The sequence below is a fragment of the Oncorhynchus kisutch genome, linkage group LG6 (genome assembly GCF_002021735.2).
Source record: "Oncorhynchus kisutch isolate 150728-3 linkage group LG6, Okis_V2, whole genome shotgun sequence".
Lineage (NCBI taxonomy): Eukaryota > Metazoa > Chordata > Actinopteri > Salmoniformes > Salmonidae > Oncorhynchus > Oncorhynchus kisutch.
Window position 1 is genome coordinate 67825434 of NC_034179.2, and position 25037 is coordinate 67850470.

The 25037-nt window shown below is 40.0% G+C and overlaps 1 protein-coding gene across 3 annotated transcripts; it reads right to left on the reverse strand.

Annotated features, from left to right (window-relative positions):
- Positions 1-261: 261 nt before the first annotated feature.
- Positions 262-19886, reverse strand: LOC109898360 (zinc finger protein SNAI1). Of its 3 annotated transcripts, none has more exons than XM_020493313.2 (4): positions 19725-19886; positions 9132-9437; positions 6518-6838; positions 262-6220 (listed from the first exon to the last, which is right to left on the reverse strand). In XM_020493313.2, the coding sequence occupies exons 2-4, from the start codon at positions 9424-9426 to the stop codon at positions 5739-5741; spliced, it is 1098 nt and encodes a 365-aa protein (XP_020348902.1). In that variant the 5' UTR covers positions 9427-9437; positions 19725-19886; the 3' UTR covers positions 262-5738. The 3 variants fall into 3 exon arrangements, with proteins under 3 accessions (XP_020348902.1, XP_031683100.1, XP_031683101.1); XM_031827240.1 differs by lacking the exon at positions 19725-19886 and adding an exon at positions 13515-14075; XM_031827241.1 differs by lacking the exon at positions 19725-19886 and adding an exon at positions 12467-12691.
- Positions 19887-25037: the final 5151 nt, after the last annotated feature.

Sequence of the window (25037 nt, forward strand, 5' to 3'; positions counted from 1 at the left end):
CTGTAAAACAGCAACATTTTCTCTCCGGTGTCAGAGGGGCCATTTAAATATTTTGCTGGCAAGGTGAGGGGGCCCCAAAAAAAATTCCCCCCCAAAAGCTAGGGCCAGTTCTGACTGTACATGTGGATATGGACGTGGATATACAGACTGGCAAGCCACTGCAGTCCCTCATGAGTTCAGATGTTTTGTGGCCTCCACCCTCATCAAAAGTTGCTAATCCTTGACCTAAATATTAAGGATAAACAATAAGAAACAAAAAAGGTTGATTGTTAACATTTATTTGTCTTACACTAAGTACCCAGTTGTTAATTTCTAATGGGTATAACACAACGTCACATTGCCTACATAATCTCGGCAGAGTTGACTTGGCATGAATGGCATTTCAGAAGTGCTCTCTTGTTTTGAAGAAATCCAGAAACCAAACTACTTTACAATTTGGCAAAATCTAGCTTCAGCATGCCAAATTATAAAAGAAATACAGATATAGGATCTTCATTTGATCACCCTGTTGCAGGATAACTTTGTTGCAATGCAGGACACTTAAAACGTGTCGATAATTTGAGGTGTAAAAAGACATCAGAAATTTGTCATTTCCACTTTGAAATTTCCGACCTGATTTTCCCTCATGAAAAATGTATCAACCCCTACAAAAATGTCCATTAATTATAATACACATAATTCAAATTTCCTGTTGCTGCAGGATTATTTTCCTGCTGTAGCAAACTGGCTCAAATTAATATCCTACATCTGTATGTCCTACAATTGATCACATCTTATCAGAATAGAATTGAGTGAAGAACTAAAACAATTTAACAATGTCACGAATGGAACATAAAATAAATAAAATCCTTATCTGAAATCATTTTAGAATTTGGATGTCAATTTGAAATCTGCACGTTCCCTGGATTACAAACATCATTCTAATACTTCTAAGAAATAAAACATACACAACCAAAACCACAAATTTGAAAAACACATAAAATACGTCTACTCCCTTTAATTACCTCTTTCAAATGTAGCACCACAATTCATTTGAAGTCCCTTCTTTAATCATTTTGCACCTCCTCCTTCACATTTGGTTCAAATCAGGATGAGGCTTTTACTCAGTTCATGTTACTTTTAAAAAGGTAACCACTCAACCACTTTTCAGGAAATAACCTGAATAAATATGTCTAGAAGCAAGACACACAAGATTTCTTTACCATAATGCAATGCTCGAGTGAATGCACTTCTTAATGAAGACCAAACTCTGTGTGCATGCTCTTAGTAGGCTATAACTATATCCCTCTATTACATGCATACGGATAGAACACTATATCTGACTAAACATATAAGGCTACCATCTTTCTGCACATCTTATCATATTGTAATTGTACAGTTGTGCAACTGTAACAAATAGTTGTCTCTGTGACAAATGTGTATGGAATTAAATGTCCTATATTTCTTGCCAGGTAACTAAATAACATTTATTCTGTGGTCCCATCAATGTTTGCAACCTTACAAAGAGGTAACTGACAAAATAAAGGAAACACCAACATACAGCGTCTCAATAGGGTCTTGGGTCACCACAACCCAGAACTAGCTTCAATGCACCTTGGCATAGTTTCTACAAGTGTCGGGAACTCTATCGGAGGGATGAGACACCATTCTTCCATGAGAAATAAATTGTCCAATTGGGTTATGATCTGGTGACTAAGTCAGCCATGGCATATGGTTTATTTTCATGCTCTTCAAACCATTCAGTGACCATTCTTGCCCTGTGGATGGGGACATTGTCATCCTATTGGGGCATTGCCATGGTAGCCAAAATAATGGCCTGCCCAGGATTTTTATGCATTACCCTAAGCATGATGGGTTGTGAAATACCTGCTTTCACTATACTTTGTATTCCTCATTTACTCAAGTGTTTCCATTATTGTGGCAGTTACCTGTATGTCCATGAGACAAGGCAAGAGAATATGCTAAATAGTGAACTGTTTTGGTAGGAATCCTTAAGGTTGTGCCAGTTAACGCCAGTCAAACACTATTCTGTCATGCAGAAAACTATTTAAATTTGTGATAATGTTGAGGTAATGTTTAAAATAACCAATTTGCGGTGTTTACTCTTTTCTGATATTCAACACGAGGTACAGAGGTCTTGTAAAGTAACGGAAAGATAACATGTCAGTAGGCATTTGAAAAAAAAGTGGCTGGGTGATTCATTAGCAAAAGCAAAAACTACTAAATGAGTTACCTGTTGAACACAGTCGTCACAACTGTTTCAAGAGGTGGATTGCGCTTAGCGGGCATTAGGAGACGAAACAGCAACAGAATACGAGAGGGAAGTGCTAGATAGCCATAACCCACTCCTGTCTTTTTCCTACCATAGAAAAGCAATAAACAGATTCAGCATTGTTCAAGGTTAGCTTACTGCGGAGCACAAACGTGTTTTGAGTGGTGATGTGACTTTACAAGACACTGCTTTTAGTGGGAATGAAGTGCACTATGTGAGTTCTAGATACTAGGACAAAGCATAGGCTAATAATCAATAACAATACATTAATTGCAAGTGTGGAGCACTGGCTGCAAATACAATCAGCAACATACATTTCCTACCACTTAAAGCCTTTGAGGGTCTCTACAATGTTTCAGTCTTAGGCTGTGTTTACACAGGCAGGCCAATTATATTTGTCCAATAATAAGTTCAGCTCTTTTGCCAATAATTGGGGAAAAGATCAGAATTGGGCTGCCTGTGTAAACGCAGCCTGAGAGACAAGTCCTTAAAACACTTCAAAATCCTAAATTTGCACATTGGTTACAACCCTGAAGACACAGAGGGAAATTCTCTCTCCATATATTTTCATACATTTTGCCTTGTAAAAATGTGAAGACATTGCATGCAATTTCTTTAAATTGGTTACAGTTGAAGATGAGAGGTTGTGTACCAAACCATTTTTTAAATTGTACCCATGTAAACTTTAATGCTGGTTTGACCTGAATAAAAGACCAAAATATTTTGGAATCCATTGTCTTCTCAGATTCTGATAGAACACATGGTCCTGATACATAGTAATTAAACTATCTACACTTATGTCAAGGACTTACATGAGGCAAAGCACAAGGGAGTGTAAACTAAGATGTAATCTGTGGCTACAATTAACCAAAACGCAAAAAGATAGCACAGGAGGAACATTTCGAAACAGCGTAAGTACGACTACTTTAACAGAAAAAGTCAGTGGGCAAGAGGGCACTTAAAACAAAAAAAAAAAAATATATATACACATTTTATTTTTTACAATGGATTGGGATGTTGCCATGGGTTTCCCCCTCTAGTGTAGAAGTGTGACCTGATCTCTTGGAAACAGAGCCACAGAAACAACCTTCCCTGAGGAAGACAAAAAAAATCCTGTGGATTACAGAGCCGATTTGAGGATTTCTTTGCATCGATTGTTGTTTGAAGTACAGGCACATCTTCAACAAAAGGTTACTGGCTTTGCCACAAATAGGTAACATTACCATGTTGTCAATGGTACACAGTATTGCTTGCTATTACATTAATGCTTTGTGCAGAGCGATTAACCATCATTTCAGTTATTTTGACTGATGGTAAAATTGACAGATGGCAAAATGATTTGAATTCCATTTTTTCTTCTTCTGTGAGCTCAATGTGCACATTACAACGTTTCTCTACAGATAAATCAGATCAAGCCTAAACTGTGCAATATAGTAGGGAGTTGCAGTTTCAAACATGCCAATATTCTACATTGTTTAGGTGCAGAAAATGTGGTAATTAACTACTATGACCAAAATACATTGAGTGTCTACTTGTCCCACCTGTGTGTTTATTTTACGCCTGCTACGTCAGCTAAGCGAGGTATCTCTACCTGAAAATACATGATCTTAAGTGATTGATAGTTGGTATTTAGCAGTCATAAAATTCTACCTTACTTTGAAGAACTACTAAAATAGTAATTTTGTCAGACAGCTTAGGCAGCTGCTCCATAGAGATTTGAGATGACTTGGAATTAAATAATAAAGCCATCAAATAAAACATGTAATATACACAACTGAAATATTTTATTAAAGTAATGTGAATAAATTATGTGAATTAAGTGATAAATGGGCAGTCGCTACCATCATGGGACCTTAATTATTTTATTCTGTGTTACAGCAATCAACCTACATAATGCATGTAATGTTATTTTTTTCCAACTTAAAACCGTGATTATTTTTTCATAATTGAACCGAAACCGTCCTCAAAAAGCACAAATCACTCAGCACTAGAAACTGCAGACGCATCTACAAGATACAAAGCACAATCAAAATGGGAAGACGCTACGATACTTTAAGACCCTCTGCCAGATTCCTTAACAGTGTTTGCCCTTCTACAGATATCTTTTCGGAGGCCAAGAGCAGTCCTGCAAACACCTGTAAGTCTCCAAAGTCTATACAACCCTGCCCCTCAACCCCCCACATCCCTTATTTGAATGACCCATCCCTTCAATATTTTATGTTCCCAACAAAGTATTCTGTTAGGCATGGCCATATGAGCAGAAACAATATTCCCGATGTCCAATCAGATGCTCCACATCCATTTGACTCATTCGGAGGTCAAACAAGACAAAGCAAACCAAAAAGTGTTTCTCATCAATATGGTATTTCTCTACATCCCATGACACTTGAGAACTCAGCCTTCCGCAATCAGCACGAGGGCAAGATTCCGTTCTTTACCTCACTATCGTCTTAGACTTGTGTCAGGAATGGTCCTTCCAGGGCAGACAGGATATAGAAAAGCCCAAGATGGACCATTGTGATATGTCACACAGCTCGTGCTAGTCATCAACTAGAGGTCTGCAGACTCTGAATCTGTGGTTCTTTATAAAAAACAAAAAGGGCTACCAACGTAACAATACCTTTATCAAACATTTGAGTGTTTTTAAGGAGGTATTTATGTTGAGTGAAAAATAAAAATACTGTCAAGTGAGGACTGTAAATAGTGAATTGCATGAAGAAGGTAAAGAGAAATACCAGGTTATTTCCATCTGTACAGAGATTCACATTCAGAGGTAAGCAAAACAAAGGTATGACATCTGCTATTGACTCCAGCAGTCCATCGCTCTCCCCTCCTTTGAACGTGAGTCACTGCTTGTAGCACCGGGAAAAAGACGAGTAGCGTTTCACATTCGACTTGAGACAACGCGTCTGCAACTGAAAGATACAATTCTCACAAATCAGTGTACTGTTTATTGAAATTGCAGTCCACAAAAGCCAAGATCATGGCCTCCGGTATAGCAAATAACTTTGATGTGAAATAATAAAGCACAAAGAGACCAGTTTGATATTCCCCAAAAAAATGTAGAAAAGTATACTGAGAAAACTAAAAAGAGCACTTAAAAAAGGTCACTTCATTGCTTGTTGTGAGCACCACTGTCCCATGCTATACATAATGTAAAATGGTGATACTAACCACAACTACCAGCCAGATCCAATCCCAAATGATTACAAAGTATTTACCTTGTCGCCACATGTAAGGAATCAAAATGGTGGTAACAATTAAGAAACATACAGCTGTCAGCAAAAACTGTACCTTCAAATCAGCAACATGAAAAAAATGCCTCCGATTCCCAACTTGTAAGGTACTTAAAGTGAACTCAAATGTATGAACTCGAATACCGGTGACCATCCTGCTACTATGGCTATTTGTGAGATATGGACTGAAGAGCGACTTTTTTTTCTTCTTCAATCTTCCAATTCCCTTCTCAGGACTTTTTCACAGTGTGAGTTCGTATGTGCGCCTGTAGCCGGGATGCCTTGGAGAAGCGTTTCCCGCACTTTGAGCAGCAAATTGCTGGCGTCATCGCCATTGCTGTGGTGATATGAGTCTGCTGGTGAGCTTTCAGGAGCGGCGCCCGGCTGAACTTCTTGCCACATTCTTTACACTCGTGAGCCTTCCTGCCTTTGACAGGCACGGTCTTCACCTTTGAGTCCAGCGTCGTCGTCCCTTTGTCTTCCTTCTCTTCCTCCTCCTCCTCCTCCAGTGAAACAGCAACCTTTTTCTTGGGAGGAGATGGGCAGCTCTGGTTAGGCGATTCTGTGTTTTGCCGTCGCTCAGCTGCTCTGCCGGGGGAAGCGTCGGCGAGCAGCGGAATGGTGTCCATGGCGTTCTCGTCCTCGTCTAGGAGCTGAGCGGGGAGTGTGAGGAGCCGGTGAAGCATCGACGGAGACCTGAGGGACTCCTCAACTGAAACACAGATGGAGGGATAGAAATAAAAGAGAGCAAGTGAAATGAAGATTAAAGGCAACAAAGGCTGGCAGAGTTTTTAATAATAGGGAAGGAAAGACAATTGGTCCAGGAGGATGTGACAAGGAAGCTACAGCGCTCTGCTTTTGTACTAGACTAAGAGAATACACATTAAGGAGAACACATATCTAAATATAACACAAAATTAAGCATAAAGAGTCATAGGACTTAAGAGTAAGCGTGCACGCAACTGGCCATGTCACGTAGGGGCATCAGTTCAGTAGTTCCCATGAGCACCTTTAGCGCTTATGGTAGCAGGAGGGTCTTGCGGAGTGTCCAAGGTCGAGGAGAGGACCTCCATGTCCTCCAGAGGCATCCACTGGGGGTCCTGCAGGGGGCTAGTGGGGGCGGGCTCCAGGTTCTCACGGATCAGGGCGTTCAGACTGGGGAAGGAGCCCACAATCCCCAGTCCAGATCCCCCAGTCCTCTCCTCACCCCCCTTCCCTGAAGCCAGCTCTTTGATCTGCCACAGGTCGCTGCACCACTTCTGCCCAAACACCTTGTCCAGGATGGGGACCCAGTCCTGGGCTACGGTCAGGACAGCCTGCTTGTCACTGTCTACACACAGAGAGAGGGAGAGAGAGCAACAAATCTGAGAAGACAAACCTGAACTGGAAAACAAGTACAATTCACACGGGCTGTGGTCAGGACAGATTTCTTGTCACTGTCTGCACAGTGAGAGGGAGAAAGGAACAAAAACAAGACAACTGAACTGGAATAAAAGTGCAAAACCTATCCATGATGTGGATACAAACACTGACAAATATTTATAAAAACAGCACACGTGCATGTTTGTGTTCATACATCATTGCACCTGAAGAAGCAGTTAACACATTCAGTGATTATTTTCATCATTATAGCAGTTATTTCTAATGCAGTACATTTCAAAATTGATCCATTTTTACAAAAATGCTTATATTAAGAGACCCAAGGCAATATACACATAGGAAGTGTTTGCTTATAGTGAACCGGCTTAATAATATCTAAGCAGTATTACCAGCACAAGTATAAGACTGGACTCCTAAGAGTAGTGGGAAACTTATATCTACTGTACATGGCGCCAAATATACGTAACAGACTGCAGGGGTTTAACTGGAGCAACTATTTGGCACTGACACTGTTAATAGTTAACTATAACAGGGGAGCTTCAGCTCCCATTTTGACAGCTACTAAATAGGTCAATTGACCAGTTCAACTGATTCAGAGGACTGGTGTGTGAAAGTCATGGCTTACAACATGGTTATGAAACACATGAACATTATTATTATTATTATTTTTTTTTAAATGGTGCCTCGGTGCTCTGGTTAGTCCATATTGACTCTTATTCCTGTTTTTATTCCTGTTTTCTTATTCCAGTCTGACTACTTACACAAGCTTATTTTCAGCACCAGAAATGAAGCTAACTTGATGCGTTTAAATTGATATTTAAAATGAAGTGTGCCCGAGATTAACAATACCCTTGTATTCATTTTACTATGTTGTGTAAATCCATTTGAATTCAATCCCTTTTTGACAGCATCCCTTTTCATTTAAATAAAAACTTTGTTTGCCCAAGGATGAAGTGGTCAGAAAGTAACTTTTCAGAGATAAAGGTGCTCAAAGTTTACCCATTTTGTAAACTATGAGACATCCATTTCTTCATCACTAGAAAAGATAAATGGTTGAGTTTGATATCATTTAAAAGCTTACAAAAAAAAGGGTTGTCAAACTATTTTACAGTTTCTCGATAAATGTCAACAAAAAACGTTTTTTAAATGTACCTTTAACGTCAATTATATAAAAGCATGTGGCAATTTTTTTTCTTCATATTAGCATGTTGTAACTTAGAGCCGACTTTACATTATCTGAGGTTATGTTGTGCCCGCCGTCAGTTGAGACACATGCTCTTAAATACAGGTTGGGTGTAATTTCGATCGTAGAAATCAGAATGGACATGTCCCTTCAGATCACTGCAATTTAGCTGCTACACCATTGACATTTACATTGAATGTTTTACTTCTAATTAGTACCAGAAAGACTGCCACCGGTCCATCCACTGTCAACTTAAATGGTTATGTCTATTATCTATATGATTTCAATAGGTTTCCTATGAAGGATTGACAGTACAATGTAAAACAGATATTCCCATTCAAGTCAACATTCTCTGATGTGTGGACCTCCATCTGTGTGGTACCATTTGCACGTTAGAAATGTCATTCCAGTTTCTGTACATTTATCAGCTAAAACATGACACCCATGCTGTATTCAAGAACATGTGTCTCAACCGATGACGGGCACACTACAACAACTTCAGATTATGTAAAATATGGTCTAAGACACAACACGAGAATTTTAAGAAAAAATGAATACCTTTTAAAGTTAACATATTATATATATAAACCTTTTTTCCCCCAGGGAATTATCAAATTGATTGACAACCCCGTTTGTAAGCTTTTAAATGAAACTCAGCAGTTGATCTTTTCCAGTAATGAAGACATGGATGCCTCATGGTATTTTCTTAGCACATCTACAATGGGCAAATATGTATGGAAGGTTTCATTCAAATCAAAAGGGGTGCTATCAAAAAGTGATTGAATTCAAATGGATTTACCCTGTGGCATTGAGTTGCAACTTGAAAACATGAACAGGAGGTTACTGGCCTCTCACAAGTAATTGAATGTATAGGCAGAGGAGATGCCGAGTCTTGGCACTTTCCATCCCTATAAGCATAACCTCCAGTGCTGTGGGATTTGATTGGTATCATAGCAAGCATCCTCAGATTATGTGTGTGTGTTACATTTGGGACTGTAAATAAAGCCTGGAGTTGATTATCATGTTGAGTAGAACATCATGTTAAGGTTCAAACACAGACCATTTGTTGTCTCAGTTTGCTCTCTTTGTTCTCGGACAATTTTGACTGTGACGTTTCTGGATTCCTGCCGGGTGTCCTCTGAGCCGCTGGGGAACGCTGTGTTGTTTTCCGACCCACTCCTCCTCGACACCCCGCCCTTCCTGTTCTCCTGGTGCGTCAAGTGGCGCAACTGCTCCTCTAGAGCGATGTGCTCCCGCTCTTTCCTGGTCAGCTCCAGGAGCAGGTCATCGAAACTGGCCTCCACAATTTTGGTCAGCTCGCACACAGCAAACTCCAGCACATGCTCCATGACCATCTTGAGCTGACCTGCAGAGAAGGACATGGACACAAAATAGCCATCAGAATTAGTCTACTGTCTTTAACGATAAGCATTTCCTTATGTAAATAATGGACAGGAAAGTAGAAATAAAAACCTGTTGTGTGTAAAGAGGAAATAATGAGGCATAGATCAATGGCTGGTATGTTTGTAGATAAATAGTGACACATTTGAAAGCTGCCACTGATCAAGGCAAAAAAAAATAAAAAATGCGTTGCGCACGATGCTGTCATTCTAGGATATTTGTTGAACACAGTAGGCAAAAACAACCCCGTATCCTTACAAGGAAACGTCTCTCCAAACGACTCTTTTTGCTATGCAAATGACTAAGGCTGCAATTATTTGTGTCGCGGTTTTAATCAAATAACACAAAAGTGCATTGTGCAATGAATTTACAAACCACACTATTTCCAAATTTGTTTTGGATAAAATGGTGCCTCATCCATTTAAAATGTTAAGGCCTATTTTAGGCTCAGCCATTAGAATTGGAAAAACAACAGCCATTGAGTCCTTTTGAATGTCCATGCCTGCTTTACACAAATGATCCGAGATCCCTTGGTTGTACAGCATTGTTATCATAAGCATTTCTCTAGCCTACATATGTTACATACACACAGTGCCCCTTTTATGGGGGGCCCAAAACACTAAGAAAAACATTGTCATCCCATAATGAATTTTACTCTGCATCCTTTGAGATGAACCATTTTTTAGCAACCAGCAATGGGCATTAATTTTTGCCTACGCAATACAACGAGTCTAAAGTTACAGATCTCAGCCATGGCTCTTGATTGAATTGTTGTAGCACTGCCAGACTGAAAATCACTTGATTGATAACAACCATATGAGACCCAAAAAATATGTGTGTCTAGGGGACAGATTTGAGCTTTCCTTATAAAATGCCAATTTCTCAGTTTGGGATTGGTGTATATTTGTAACAGCAACCAATCAAAACAGTTTAAAATGTTGAGGCGGGTTTTATTGGGCATTTCATCCATGGTGGCAATGACAATAAATTAGTTATATTCAATATGAGTGCATTACTATAATTAAATCTGCTTACATCGAGCAGTAAAATATTGAAAGGAATGATTTATAATACCACGAGAAGGCATTATTGCTCAGATAGCTCGGGTCACATCTCCCTTTGCAATAGGTATAATTTGGGAGTGGTAAACATTTCCCTGAAATAGTCGAGCAAGTTCTCACCGATCCCATAATGGTTTTGAAGCTAAATCAATTACCACACTTGATATTTTCAAACATCTCCAATCATACAAATATCTCCATGATGATATCTGACAAATGAGCCAGGCTACTCTAAGAATTAACACCTGTGTAGTAGAAAGCCTAGGCGGCATATTGAATCACACAATGGCCTACACACACGATGACTCTCACCCCGTTCTTAACCACAAGTTCTAAATGTAAAACAAGTTGTGCAAAATATGGTGAGAAAACATTTTACATATCTATCGCCGCACATAGATGGTGTTAGGTCTTAGTTACAGATAAAGCTGAGAATAAACTGAACTAAACTACTTAGTCATTGATCACAGTTTCATGCACACAATAATAAGATTGTGGATAGTCAGATTAATAGAATAGATTGTTTAAAAAGATGCACTATGCAGAAATCCCTCTGCCATTTCCTGGGTGCTAAAAAAATAATACATCTAATAGTTCGCCTAATTTCAGTTTGTGACAAAACAAGCAACCGTAGTGTAGAGAATAAATTGTATCATCCAAACCGCTGTGAAAGATATTTTCCATAACCCAAAAATATTGTATTTTCAGCTTTTTGAAGCTGGTGTACAAAACCAAGAGACGCAAAAACAAAACTTAATTAAGAATGGGAAGCATAGAAATAATGCACACGGAACAGATCTACCGCTTTTTTAGGCTTTCAATATGAATGACAGATAAGTAGCTCACTTTTCTATGTGAATTTGGTCAGGATGCACAATAAGTTAAATTTTGCAGCTATAAAATGTTTACATAAAGAACAATTTCACTAATAAATGTTATTTACATGACATCTGAAATCAGGCATCACATGGGACTTTTGATATATACAACAACAACAACAACAACCAGCAATCAAAATAAAAGTTATGCCACAGTGACCATGTTACTTTTGTGAAGACGTGTTCTATGTTTGGACATGAAGTTTGTATGTGAAAACTATTTCTACGATGCATACTTTCAGTCCTTCCAAACTCAATTCACTTGCGCATAAAAAAGGAGGCTTGCGCTACTGGTGCTGGCAAATGTGTAGACCAAATACACTGCTGGAACACCGATTACATGTCCTAAATATTCCGATTGCTCAGAAAACCGGGTGTTTTAATCAATGCATGCTTACTTCGATTATGACCATACACCGATTAAGATAAGCAAAGTAAGGTGTTTACATGATTGATGCCACACTCGGCCTTCTGCTATAAATCAGTTTAATATAAAAAAGTAGTGTGCATGTAAACGTACTCATTGATGCGATTTAACTAAAAAGTAGGAGTGGGATGGCAACTGCTTGAAAGCTGTGGTGAGCAGCAGACAATGACAGCATAGGTCTAGTAGGTTTCTGGCAACCTTAGATCTACACTGTTGTTTTGACAAAGCAAACAGGGTTTTACACACACACACCTGGTCTGTTTTACAAACACACAGGGATTGATAATAAGAAGAATTTGTTAACTGACTTGCCTAGTTAAAGTTTACATTTTTTAAAAAGTAACTTACATAACTAGAAAAGAGAATGGATTACATGTCCAAATCCCTGAGGAAGAAAACAAAATCAAGTTGGAAATCAATAGTAAAAACCATGAGCAGCATGGTCTCTATAAGTGGCCATTTTGTTAAAACCACAGGATATAAATAGTAATTGAGCAGAGTCAAAGAAGAAGCCTACTAGCCTAATTGTTGTGTTGCATTGTGTAAGTGTGACATCATGCACTGTATGAGGAGCTACCTGTGTGGGTGTTCGAAGTATGAATGATGCTGCCAGGATTCATTTACTTACATCAAAATGGCCTCCCTGGCCATCGCAACCTAAATAAGAGCCATGGCTTTATGCTAAGTGGCGAGGTACAGCTCCAGCCTCAGCTTTGTCCAAAAGGTGCAAATTGAGTTGAAGGCCTGCCAATGGCCTCAGCATTTTGGGGCACAATGACACACAGTTTGCCCAGTGTCTCCTCCTGCCCCCTTTTATATCTCACACCCCTCCTCTCCCTAAATGTATCCTCTCTAAGAACTGAGTGGGTGTGGTTTGCACTTGTGACTTTCATTGGAGAATTATTGGGAGGGGGGCATCTGTTCTTTTGCTGCCAGCGCTGAGGCTCAACAATGTCACTGATAGTCCTCTTATCACAACCAATCTTCAATTACAGAGAATAATGTTTTAAGGGGTAGTCAATAAGTAGGCCTATCATTTTCACTGATAGGAAAAATTATTGAGGATGGATGTGCTGCCTTTCAGTGAACCGTTTGCTCGACACCTCCAGTGACAAGGTTGGTGATGTCACTGGTTGTCATTCCACAACTGTACATTGTAACAATCTCAATGGCAACAATGTCACCACAGATGCCAATGATTAAGCGTCAGGAGGCCAATTTTGTCAAGTGTACACCTCTTGAGACAAGAGACCATTGTTCACAAGGACACATGCCTGAGTCAAACAGAACACCAAGGTAATAGAACCAAAATGAAAACGACCGTTTTTCATATCCTGAAGATTTGACCACAGGTCATTGATTCTCAGTGTGCTACAGGCTACTACTGCACGTCACCTTAACATATCAACTCTGCTTATTATCATCATCATCATCAAGACTTTCTGCTCTATGCGGAAACCCATACCAAGATACTGGTGCTTTGTCCTTTTTGTTGTTGACTTCAACCCTATGTAAACGGAGTGTGTGGATACGTTGTGCCACAGAAACATAAACAAAAGGTCTACGATCAAACAGACTGTAGGGCAACATAATGGTGTTATTGTCTTGTGTTTCAAACGTATAAGATGAAACCTCTAGGTGCCATGGTAGTAACCTTGCCTAGCTAGTAACCTTACCCACTACTCGACATTTTTGATCCAGTCTTAGAGTGTTTGCGTACACGCCGCGCTCTGCGCTGTGGCTGGGGGTGTGTGTCTCGGGCTTTGTTCGATCCGTGGCCGCGTTGTCTTCTCTGCCACCGTTGAATTCGGCTCCATTTTCTACCCCATTACATTCAAACTCCAGTGATTGAAGCTCTAACTTAAGTCGTTGGTTTTCTTGTTCTTTGACGGCCGTTTTCATTAACATAGAAGTCAAGCTTGACCCAACAGTCTTGGTTATTTCCTGTACTGCGACTTGCACTACTTCCTCTAGTGCAGATTCCAGCTGACCTTGAAAAAACGAAATGTATACGGCGCCGTTCATGATTTCGTCCGTTTTGGTGGAAGACCTTTTTCATTCTTCCCCCAACGCCCCAAAAATATAAAATAGAAGTCAGCACACAACTGATTTACACGAGAAGTAGATACCTCTATCAACACATCGTGTGTACGCCCCTTGGATGCTACCGTAGTATCACGAGTGCAAACGCAATGACGTTCCCCCATCTCATTAACGCCAATTGTTTTTCCAGTCAGGAGAGGGTATAGGGACACGCCTGGTGCCCACATTTATGACGTAGGATATGTCGTGTGCGTGAGAGTGCAGTGTGGAGACGATTCGGTTCAGTCAGACGCCCTGATAAACCTTTTTCCAACTAGTTTATGCAGACTAGCTGGCAACTGCAGCATGCAGCGATACTGAACAAAAATATAAACGCAACAAGTGTTAGTCTCATATTTCATGAGCTGAAATAAAATATCCCAGAAATGTTTCATATGCACAAAAAACGTATTTCTCTCAAATGTTGAGCATAAATGTTTACATACCTGTTAGTGAGCATTTCTCATTTGCCAAGATAATCCATCCACCTGACAGGTGTGGCAAACCAAGAAGCTGATTAAACAGCATGATCATTAAACAGCTGCACCTTGTGCTGGGGACAATAAAAGGCCACTAAAATGTGCAGTTTTGTCACACAACACAATGCCACAGATGTCAAGTTCTGAGGGAGTATGCAATTGGCATGATGACTGCAGGAAGGTCCACCAGAGCTGTTGCCAGATAATTTAATGTTAATTTCTCTACCATAAGCCGCCGCCAATGTCATTTTAGAGAAGTTGACAGTACGTTCAACCAGCCTCATAACCTCAGACAGCGTGTAACCATGCCAGCCCAGGACCTCCATATCCGGCTTCTTCACCTACGAGATCATCTGAGACCAGCCAACCGGACAGCTGATTAAACTGAGGAGTATTTCTATCTGTAATAAAGCCCTTTTGTGGGGGAAAAGTATTCTGATCAGCTGAGACTGGCTCCCCCAGTGGCTGTGACCCTGCTCAGTCATGTGAAACCCAGTGCCATTAGGGTCTAATGAATTTATTTCAATTGACTGATTTCCTTATGAGCTGTAACTCAGTAAAATCGTTCAAATTGTTGCATGTTGCGTATATTTTTGTTCAGTATTGTTGAGAAACTAAAATAAAGTGATGTTTATTTCGATGGGCAAGGATAAATAGCATATAGAAATGTCACCATCTCCAATTTGGTCTATCCCACATGATTTTATTTCGAGTAGTAGGGTAGCAGCCTCCACAACAAAGAACTTGTAATATTGGTCGTAACCATTTGGATGCCACGGTCATACAGTCTACACTGCTCAAATGGGAGAGTTTGCTCTGCAAGCCAACAGACAACACAACTACACCGGGCACAGTGTCCTTCACTCCCGCAGTAAGGAGAAGGAAATAGATAGATAGTGTACGCAATATCAGGCCAGGTTGACGGCTGAACCTCATTTATTGTTGTTTTCACCGAAAAAAATATACATCTGTGGGATTAACGTCTAATGTTACATTTTTGTTTATAAAAAAAAAAAATCTGATATTAAATGAATGATTCGGAACACTCCCAAGTTCCAACTTCGGCTGACAAGTTAAACATTATCTCTAGAGTTTCTAGCCACAAATATTATTCTTATGTTTTATAAACTAGAATGGTTCATCAGAACTACTGACGTGAACCAAATAGTCATAGCCATCGCGAGACAATTCCGATATGGTGTTATTTTCTTCTCAAAGCTGACGGGATGTCACGTGTCCTACTTATATCAGTACACTAGTGAAACCTGAAGCATTACGAAACTTTATTCGACCAAATAAACCTCACGTAGCAAATAAACCATTAATGTATATGTTGACCTAATTCCACACTCTCATTGACGTCCATACAAAAACTCTTTGCTTGATTGGCGAAACAACGAAAAAATGCCACCTGCTGGAGGGGGACAGATTTTCCACCGAGTTGGACCTCACAATTCAATTCAAGGGGCTTTATTGACATGAGAAACAGGTTAACATTGCCAAAGCAAGTGAAGTAGATAATATACAAAGGTGAAATAAACAATCAAATGAAAAGTAAACATTACACTCACAGAAGTTCCAAAATAATAAAGACATTTCAAATGTCATCATGTATATATACAGTGTTGTAACGATGTGCAAATGGTTAAAGTACAAAAGGGAAAATAAATAAACATAAATATGGGTTGTATTTACAATGGTGTTTGTTCTTCACTGGTTGCCCGTTTCTTGTGGCAACAGGTCACAAATTTGCTGCTGTGATGGCACACTGTGGTATTTCACCCAGTACATATGGGAGTTTATCAAAATTGGGTTCGTTTTCAAATTCTTTGTGAATCTGTGTAATCTGAGGGAAATATGTTTCTCTAATGTGGTCATTCATTTGTCAGGGGGTTAGGAAGTGCAGCTCAGTTTCCACCTCCTTCTGTGGGCAGTCTGCACATAGCCTGCCTTCTCTTGAGAGCCAGATCTGCCTACGGCTGCCTTTCTCAACAGCAAAGCTATGCTCACTGAGTCTGTACATAGTCAAAGCTTTGAACCTGGAGAATTATTCAGCCCCCTTAAGTTAATACTTTGTAGCGCCATCTTTTGCTGTGATTACAGCTGTAAGTCGCTTGGGGTATGTCTCTATCAGTTTTGCACATCGAGAGACTGAAATTTTTTCCCATTCCTCCTTGCAAAACAGCTCGAGCTCAGTGAGGTTGGATGGAGAGCATTTGTGAACAGCAGTTTTCAGTTCTTTCCACAGATTCTCGATTGGATTCAAGTCTGGACTTTGACTTGGCCATTCTAACACCTGGATATGTTTATTTTTGAACCATTCCATTGTAGATTTTGCTTTATGTTTTGGATCATTGTCTTGTTGGAAGACAAATCTCCGTCCCAGTCTCAGGTCTTTTGCAGACTCCATCAGGTTTTCTTCCAGAATGGTCCTATATTTGGCTCCATCCATCTTCCCATTAATTTTAACCATCTTCCCTGTCCCTGCTGAAGAAAAGCAGGCCCAAACCATGATGCTGCCACCACCATGTTTGACAGTGGGGATGGTGTGTTCAGGGTGATGAGCTGTGTTGCTTTTACGCCAAACATAACGTTTTGCATTGTTGCCAAAAAGTTCAATTTTGGTTTCATCTGACCAGAGCACCTTCTTCCACATGTTTGGTGTGTCTCCCAGGTGGCTTGTGGCAAACTTTAAACAACACTTTTTATGGATATCTTTAAGAAATGGCTTTCTTCTTGCCACTCTTCCATAAAGGCCAGATTTGTGCAATATACGACTGATTGTTGTCCTATGGACAGAGTCTCCCACCTCAGCTGTAGATCTCTGCAATTCATCCAGAGTGATCATGGGCCTCTTGGCTGCATCTCTGATCAGTCTTCTCCTTGTATGAGCTGAAAGTTTAGAGGGACGGCCAGGTCTTGGTAGATTTGCAGTGGTCTGATACTCCTTCCATTTCAATATTATCGCTTGCACAGTGCTCCTTGGATGTTTAAAGCTTGGGAAATCTTTTTGTATCCAAATCCGGCTTTAAACTTCTTCACAACAGTATCTCGGACATGCCTGGTGTGTTCCTTGTTCTTCATGATGCTCTCTGCGCTTTTAACGGACCTCTGAGACTATCACAGTGCAGGTGCATTTATACGGAGACTTGATTACACACAGGTAGATTGTATTTATCATCATTAGTCAATTAGGTCAACATTGGATCATTCAGAGATCCTCACTGAACTTCTGGAGAGAGTTTGCTGCACTGAAAGTAAAGGGGCTGAATAATTTTGCACGGCCAATTTTTCAGTTTTTGATTTGTTAAAAAAGTTTGAAATATCCAATAAATGTCGTTCCACTTCATGATTGTGTCCCACTTGTTGTTGATTCTTCACAAAAAAATACAGTTTTATATCTTTATGTTTGAAGCCTGAAATGTGGCAAAAGGTCGCAAAGTTCAAGGGGGCCGAATACTTTCGCAAGGCACTGTAGCATTCTAGTTTGCTCTGTTTTTCTGTTAATTCTTTCCAATGTGTCAAGTAATTATCTTTTTGTTTTCTCATGATTTGATTGGGTGTAATTGTGTTGCTGTCCTGGGGCTCTGTGGGGTCTGTTTGTGTTTGTGAACAGAGCCCCAAGACCAGCTTGCTTAGGGGACTATTCTCCAGGTTCATCTCTCTGAAGGTGATGGCTTTGTTAAGGAAGGTTTGCGAATCGCTTCCTTTTAGGTGGTTGTAGAATTTAACGGCACTTTACTGGATTTGTATAATTAGCAGGTATCAGCCTAATTCTGCTCTGCATGCATTATTTGGTGTTTTACATTGTACACAGAGGATATTTTTGTAAAATCCCATTTTGTGAATTCTTGGTTGGTGAGCGGAGCCCAGACCTCACAACCATAAAGGGCAATGGGTTCTATAACTGATTCAAGTATTTTTAGCCAGATCCTAATTGGTATGTCAAATTTTATGTTCCCTTTGATGGCATAGAATGCCCTTCTAGCCTTGTCTACCAGATCGTTCACAGCTTTGTGGAAGTTACCTGTGGCGCTGATGTTCAGGCCAGGGTATGTATAGTTTTTTGTGTGCTCTAGGGCAACGGTGTCTAGATGGAATTTGTATTTGTGGTCCTGGCGACTGGACCTTTTTGGAGCACCATTATTTTGGTCTTACTGAGATTTACTGTCAGGGCCCAGGTCTGGCAGAATCTGTGCAGAAGATCTAGGTACTGCTCTAAGCCCTCCTTGGTTGGGGACTGAAGCACCAGATTATCAGCAAACAGTAGACATTTGACTTCAAATTCTAGTAGGGTGTCTAGTAGGGTCTGTAAGTAAACAAGCAACTTTCCAGCTTCAAATAATGTAAAATGTTTTTCTCTCAAAGAACTTCATTTATATGTTTTTACAGCTACAAATAATGTAAAATGTTTTTCTCTCAAGGAACTTAATTTATATGCGTTTACATAGATGCTATGATAGATCACCTTTAACTTCTTTCCCTGTTCCTATGTCTAACACAATAACTCAATAATGCTTTAAGTCAGTGAAGAAGATATAGGCCTATAGCCTATGTTGCTATCATAATTATATCACAGTATATTATTATTATTTAATGTCTGCACTTAAATGATTCCCTTTTTCTTATTTGAATTCTAGGTTCCTCGTTGCCCTTAAAAGTTACATGGCATTTAATGTGCTAATCTATGGGAATTTTGTAATTAGTCTACTACACTACAGTCCCTGGTTCAAATCCAGGCTGTATCACATCCGGTCGTGATTGGTAGTCCCACAGGACGACGCACAATTGGCCCAGCGTCGTCCGGATTTGGCCGGGGTAAGACATCATTGTAAATAAGAATTCTCAACTAACTTGCTTAGTTAAATAAAGATTAAATAAAAACATTTAAAACAATTAAACACTAAACGATGCGTGACTGCGTTACATAAGGGCGCGCCACTTGCAACTAGAATTTATCGCGCTCTTCTCTCTACGCTACCGTACAAAAAAATAAACGACCATTCACAACACAACCGGAAAACAGGGCTAGGATCATGATAGATCATTACAATCCCTTGTCTTTGTTTCAATAGGATCTGGCTCCAGCAGATACCTTCTCACGCCACAGACATAATAGATGAGACAGGATGTCGGGTGGTGAAATTACATTCATAATGAGAAACTAGAGTAATAGCGCCGCACAATTAACAGTGGATAACATAACGCCCTGGACCAGAGCAAATGCGTCGACTGGTATTTGCATAGCACACTAACGCCTTGGAACAAAGCTAGATTCACTCGATACAGGAAACCAAAAGGTTTACAGGTTGCGTGCGCACGTACCGTTTGAGACGCATGCGTATTGTAGACCACACAGCCTCAGCGCATACTGCAGCTGGATGCTTCCACTTTAAAGCCGCTGCATGGTCAATCCGACCAGCATTTATGGTGATATGGCTGCTGCAGAAGTCAGGGCATTCATACTTCTTGTACTTTCTTGAGCAGCGCAGAGCTGTTGTCAAGGAAGTGTGTGTTTATACAGGACCTCCTGCCGTCAACCAATCATGTCAATGCGAAGCTATACGAGCTATATGGAGCACTCCGCATTGTTATACAATTTGGGAGGCGCATGGCGATGCAGTACGGAGCTCAATTTGTGTGTGGTAGTATGACAAAATAACAAGTCACCCTTCCTGAATCAAATCCGTCCGAAGAAGGAGGGGCCAGTAGAGGAAAATGTTCATGCTAGTCTTAACAAAATCTCTTAACAAAATCTCACTTGATGTTGAATGATTTTATTTGGGTTTTAAAAGAAAGGGTGTGTTCACAATTTTTGCCATTTCAAATTGTGTTGGTCACATACACGTGTTTAGCAGATGTTATTGCAGATGTAGCGAAATGCTTGTAAATGTGTGTAGTAGTAACTGTATGCTCTCCTCCATGACCTGGAAACCGATAAGTGGCAGAGGAGAGTAAACAAAGATGATCTATTATCCATTGTGATCTATTATAATCGAGTGACCTCTATAAGGGCTCAGACACACCAATATGATTTGCTGGCCTCGAGTACTTAAATTAGTTTTTTTATATATTTGTTTCTTTCCTTGGGTCCAGCTCAGACACTTTTCCTGCCCCTCTTTACTGTGTGTTTACCAAATAAACAAACCATGAGTGTTTGATGGTAGATTTTAAGTTGTCTGTGGTTATTTGTTCTCACTGTTACTTTTTCATTGTTATAATTTGCTTGAGTTATGTTACTGGTCTCGACTGTAGAGCCAATGGGATTTGTAACAATGCCTTATGTACCAAAACTGTTACTTTCATTCAATCAACTTCACTTTAAAATGTAGCCAACCTGTATACAGTTTGATTTCAAGAGAAGAAACTGTCAAATTGCAGAGTACACACCGGCCTACCCTACACAAATTATTGTGCCGATTTTGTGTTTGGCTACTCCCCAGAAATGTCAGGTTATGTAGGCTATAGATATGGTACTCCCTCAGCTATACTTTGGAAAGTGCATGAGCAATTAACTATTCAATACAGACTATAGGGGAGGGGGGTTAACAACAGGGACTATGCAATAGTTTATTTCCTTTAATCTGTATCACCAACATGTTTATTTCCAACACGACAGCGAACTAATCTAGTCAAATCTATACCAGTGTTGGAACTACAATTTAACAACTTCTTGCAGTAGCTTGGTAGTTAACTAAATGAAAATACTGGTAGTGTTTAGAGCAAACTTTTTTTTGTCGTGTAGCTAACTACTGGAACTACGTATTTTTTATTTTAGAAAAAAGTGAAGTAGGCAAGAATTTCTCACTTGAAACAGTTTGTTTAATAGGCAAAATTTTGTTAACATCTGACTCCAGAGTGATCAGTTATTCCAATTTGTAGTCTGACATTTCAGATTTGGATATGATTTAATCACAAAGTAGTTTGGCTGTAGTGAAGTACTTTTTCAAAGTAATGCTAGTTAAAGTAAACTCTTTTTCTAAGGGTAGCTTAACTTCCACCAGTGTGAAGCAATTGGTAGCTAGGTAAACTACACCGAGTTTACAAAACATTAGGCACACCTTCCTAATATTGAGTTGCACCCCTATTTGCCCTCAGAACAGTCTCACTTCATCAGGGCATGGACTCTACAAGAAGTCGAAAGCATTCCACAGGAATGCTGGCCCATGTTGACTCCAATGCATCCCAGTTGTGCCAAGTTGGTTGGCTGTCCTTTGGGTGGTGGGCCATTCTTGATAATCTAGAGGTGAAAAACTCACACCTATTTAGGCGAGGTGCTGGCTAGCGGAGTGGATCACTTTTTTTTAAATAACGGAGAACCGCATACTCTAGGAGCTCAGATGCAAAAATATTTATGTCCAATGTTTCGACAGACAAGCTGTCTTCACCATTCTTGATACACAGGGAAAACTGAGTGTGAAAACCCCAGCAGCTTTGCAGTTCTTGACACTCAAATCGGTGCGCCTGGCACATACTACCATACCCTGTTCAAAGGCACTTAAATCTTTTGTCGTGCCCATTCACCCTCTGCACACAATCGAGAGCATCCTGTTGGGCTGTATCACCACCTGGTACGGCAACTGCTCCGCCCACAACCGTAAGGCTCTCCAGAGGGTAGTGAGGTCTGCACAACGCATCACCGGGGGCAAACTACCTGCCCTCCAGGACACCTACACCACCCGATGTCACAGGAAGGCCATAAAGATCATCAAGGACAACAACCACCCGAGCCACTGCCTGTTCACCCCGCTATCATCCAGAAGGCGAGGTCAGTACAGGTGCATCAAAGCTGGGACCAAGAGACTGAAAAACAGCTTCTATCTCAAGGCCATCAGACTGTTAAACAGCCACCACTAACATTGAGGGGCTGCTGCCAACACACTGACTCAACTCCAGCCACTTTAATAATGGGAATTGATGGGAAATGATGTAAAATATATCACTAGCCACTTTAAACAATGCTACCTAATATAATGTTGACATACCCTACATTATTCATCTCATATGTATACGTATATACTGTACTCTATATCATCTACTGCATCCTTATGTAATACATGTATCACTAGCCACTTTAACTATGCCACTTTGTTTACATACTCATCTCATATGTATATACTGCACTCAATACCATCTACTGTATCTTGCCTATGCCGCTCTGTACCATCACTCATTCATATATTTTTATGTACATATTCTTTATCCCCTTACACTTGTGTCTATAAGGTAGTAGTTCTGGAATTGTTAGCTAGATTACTTGTTGGTTATTACTGCATTGTCGGAACTAGAAGCACAAGCATTTCGCTACACTCGCACTAACATCTGCTAACCATGTGTATCTGACAAATAAAATTTGATTTGATTTGACATGCACAATCCATGTCTCAAATGTCTCTAGGCTTAAACATCCTCTTTAACCTGTCTCCTCCCCTTCATTTACACTGAAGTGGATTTAACAAGTTAAATCAATAAGGGATCATAGCATTCACCTGGTCAGTCTGTCAGGGAAAGAGCATTTTGTACACATTGTGTAGCTTTCCCAACACTGATCAATACAATCTTGGAATTCTCCATGAACTAGAATGAAAGTATTCAGACCCCTTGACTTTCTCCACATTTTGTTACGTTACAGCCATATTCTAAAATGTCCCCCCCCCCCCCCTAATCTACACACAATACCCTGGAATGGCAATGCAAAAACAGGTTTAGAAATGTTTCTATTTTATAAAATAAGAATAACGGAAATATCACATTTTCATAAGTATGCAGACTCTTTACTCAGTACTTTGTTGAAGCACCTTTGACAGTGATTACTGCATCAAGTCGCCCATTCTTCTCTGCAGACCATCTCAAGCTCTGTTAGGTTGGATGGGGTGTGTTGCTGCACAGGTATTTTCAGGTCTCTCCAGAAATGGGTTCAAGTCCAGGCTCTGGCTGGGGCCCTGAAGGACATTCAGAGACTTGTCCCGAAGCCACTCCTGTGTTGTCTTGGTTGTCTGCTTAGGGTCGTTGTCCAGTTGGAAGGTGTACCTTCACCCCAAACGGAGGTCCTGAGTGCTCCTCTGGAGCAGGTTTTCATCAATAATTTCTCTGTACTTTGCCCCGTTCATCTTTGCCTAGATCCTGGCTAGTCTACCAGTCACTGCCACTGAAAAACATCCCCACAGCATGATGCTGCCACCCCCATGCTTCACTGTAGGGATGGTGCCAGGTTTCCTCCAGACATGATGCTTGGCATTCAGGCCATGGTCTGAGAGTCTTTAGGTGCCTTTTGTCAAACTCCAAGCTGGCTGTCATGTTCCTTTTACTGAGGAGTGGCTTCCATCTGGCCACTACCATAAAGGCCTGATTGGTGGAGTGCTACATAGATGGTTGTCCTTCTGGAAGGATCTCCCATCTCACCAACCTCATGGCTTGATTTTTGCTCTGACATGCACTGTCAACTGTGGGACCTTATATAGACAGGTGTGTTCCTTTCCAAATCATGTCCAATCAATTGAATTTACCACAGGTGGACTCCAATAAAGTTGTAGAAACATCTCAAGGATGATCAATGGAAACAGGATGCACCTGAGCTCAATTTCAAGTCTCATAGCAAAGGATCTGTATACTTATGTAAATAAGTTATTTTTTTATATAGATTTGCAAACATTTCTAAAAACCTGTTTTCACTTTGTCATTATGGGGTATTTTGTGTAGATTGCTGAATAAGAATAAGGTTGTAACGCAACAAAATGTGGAAAAAGTGAAGAGGTCTGAATACTACGACCTGCAGTAGTGTTTAGCTGATGAATGTGTCATTTGTCTCTATAGAGTAGCCTACAACTTTATACGTTTGTCATTTAATTTGATCAAATCTGTCATTTAGGAAATTAGGAGTCACATCTAATGTAGATTCTATAAATATTCAAATGGTCAACTAGATTTTGATTTAATAGCATATTTTTTTCAATTAGGCTTGAGGAGGGTTTCCTCTTTTGATTAATAGGGTATTACAGCCCGTCATGCAATATACCCATTCCCAATCTGTTAGCTTTTGTCTCTGGTGGACAGATGGCATTTGGCATTTAAATAGTCTCTCAGTAGGCTCAGTGAGAGCAGTGGAGTGACTGCTAAAGAACAATCTGTGATTCAGTGGAGGTCAGATGAGGAAGACCTATTAATAGAGTCAGGTTTCTTCCAATCAAATGTAAATATGTGGTTATCATAAAGTTTCCTTGAAAAAACCCAATTCAAACAGTTACTTTTTTCATCATGTCTTTTAATGTGATTGTTATGTTTTTTTTCCCCCACCAGAAGACTTTACCCACTTAGTTTTTATTATTTTATTAGGATACACATTATCTGTTGCCATGGCACCAGCTACTCTTCCTGGGGTCCAAACGGAGATAAAAACATTTAATCAAACAAAGCAATGTGCATTATACAAATTTACATTGCTCAAATATAATATTACAACACTACATTACATTACTAAGAATAATGTTTGGGTGTGTTTTATTGTGTGTGTGTGTAAGTGTCTCTTCACAGTCTGCGTTGTGCAGTTTTATCTGTTTTTTTTCAATTAAATCAGATTTTACTGCTAGCTTGAGTTACCTGAGGTGGAAGAGAGCTCCATGTAGTCGTGGCTCTATATAA

Bases quoted from the DNA above. Each gene is read 5' to 3' on its own strand.
- LOC109898360 (XM_031827240.1), bottom strand. From the start codon at position 13,863: ATGAACGGCGCCGTATACATTTCGTTTTTTCAAGGTCAGCTGGAATCT. The intron at 6,839-9,131 runs GTCTGTGTTTGA...CTCTGTGTGTAG, and splicing joins GCAAACTGAGACAACAAATG to ACAGTGACAAGCAGGCTGTC. The intron at 6,221-6,517 runs GTGCTCATGGGA...TCTGTGTTTCAG, and splicing joins TGCTACCATAAGCGCTAAAG to TTGAGGAGTCCCTCAGGTCT.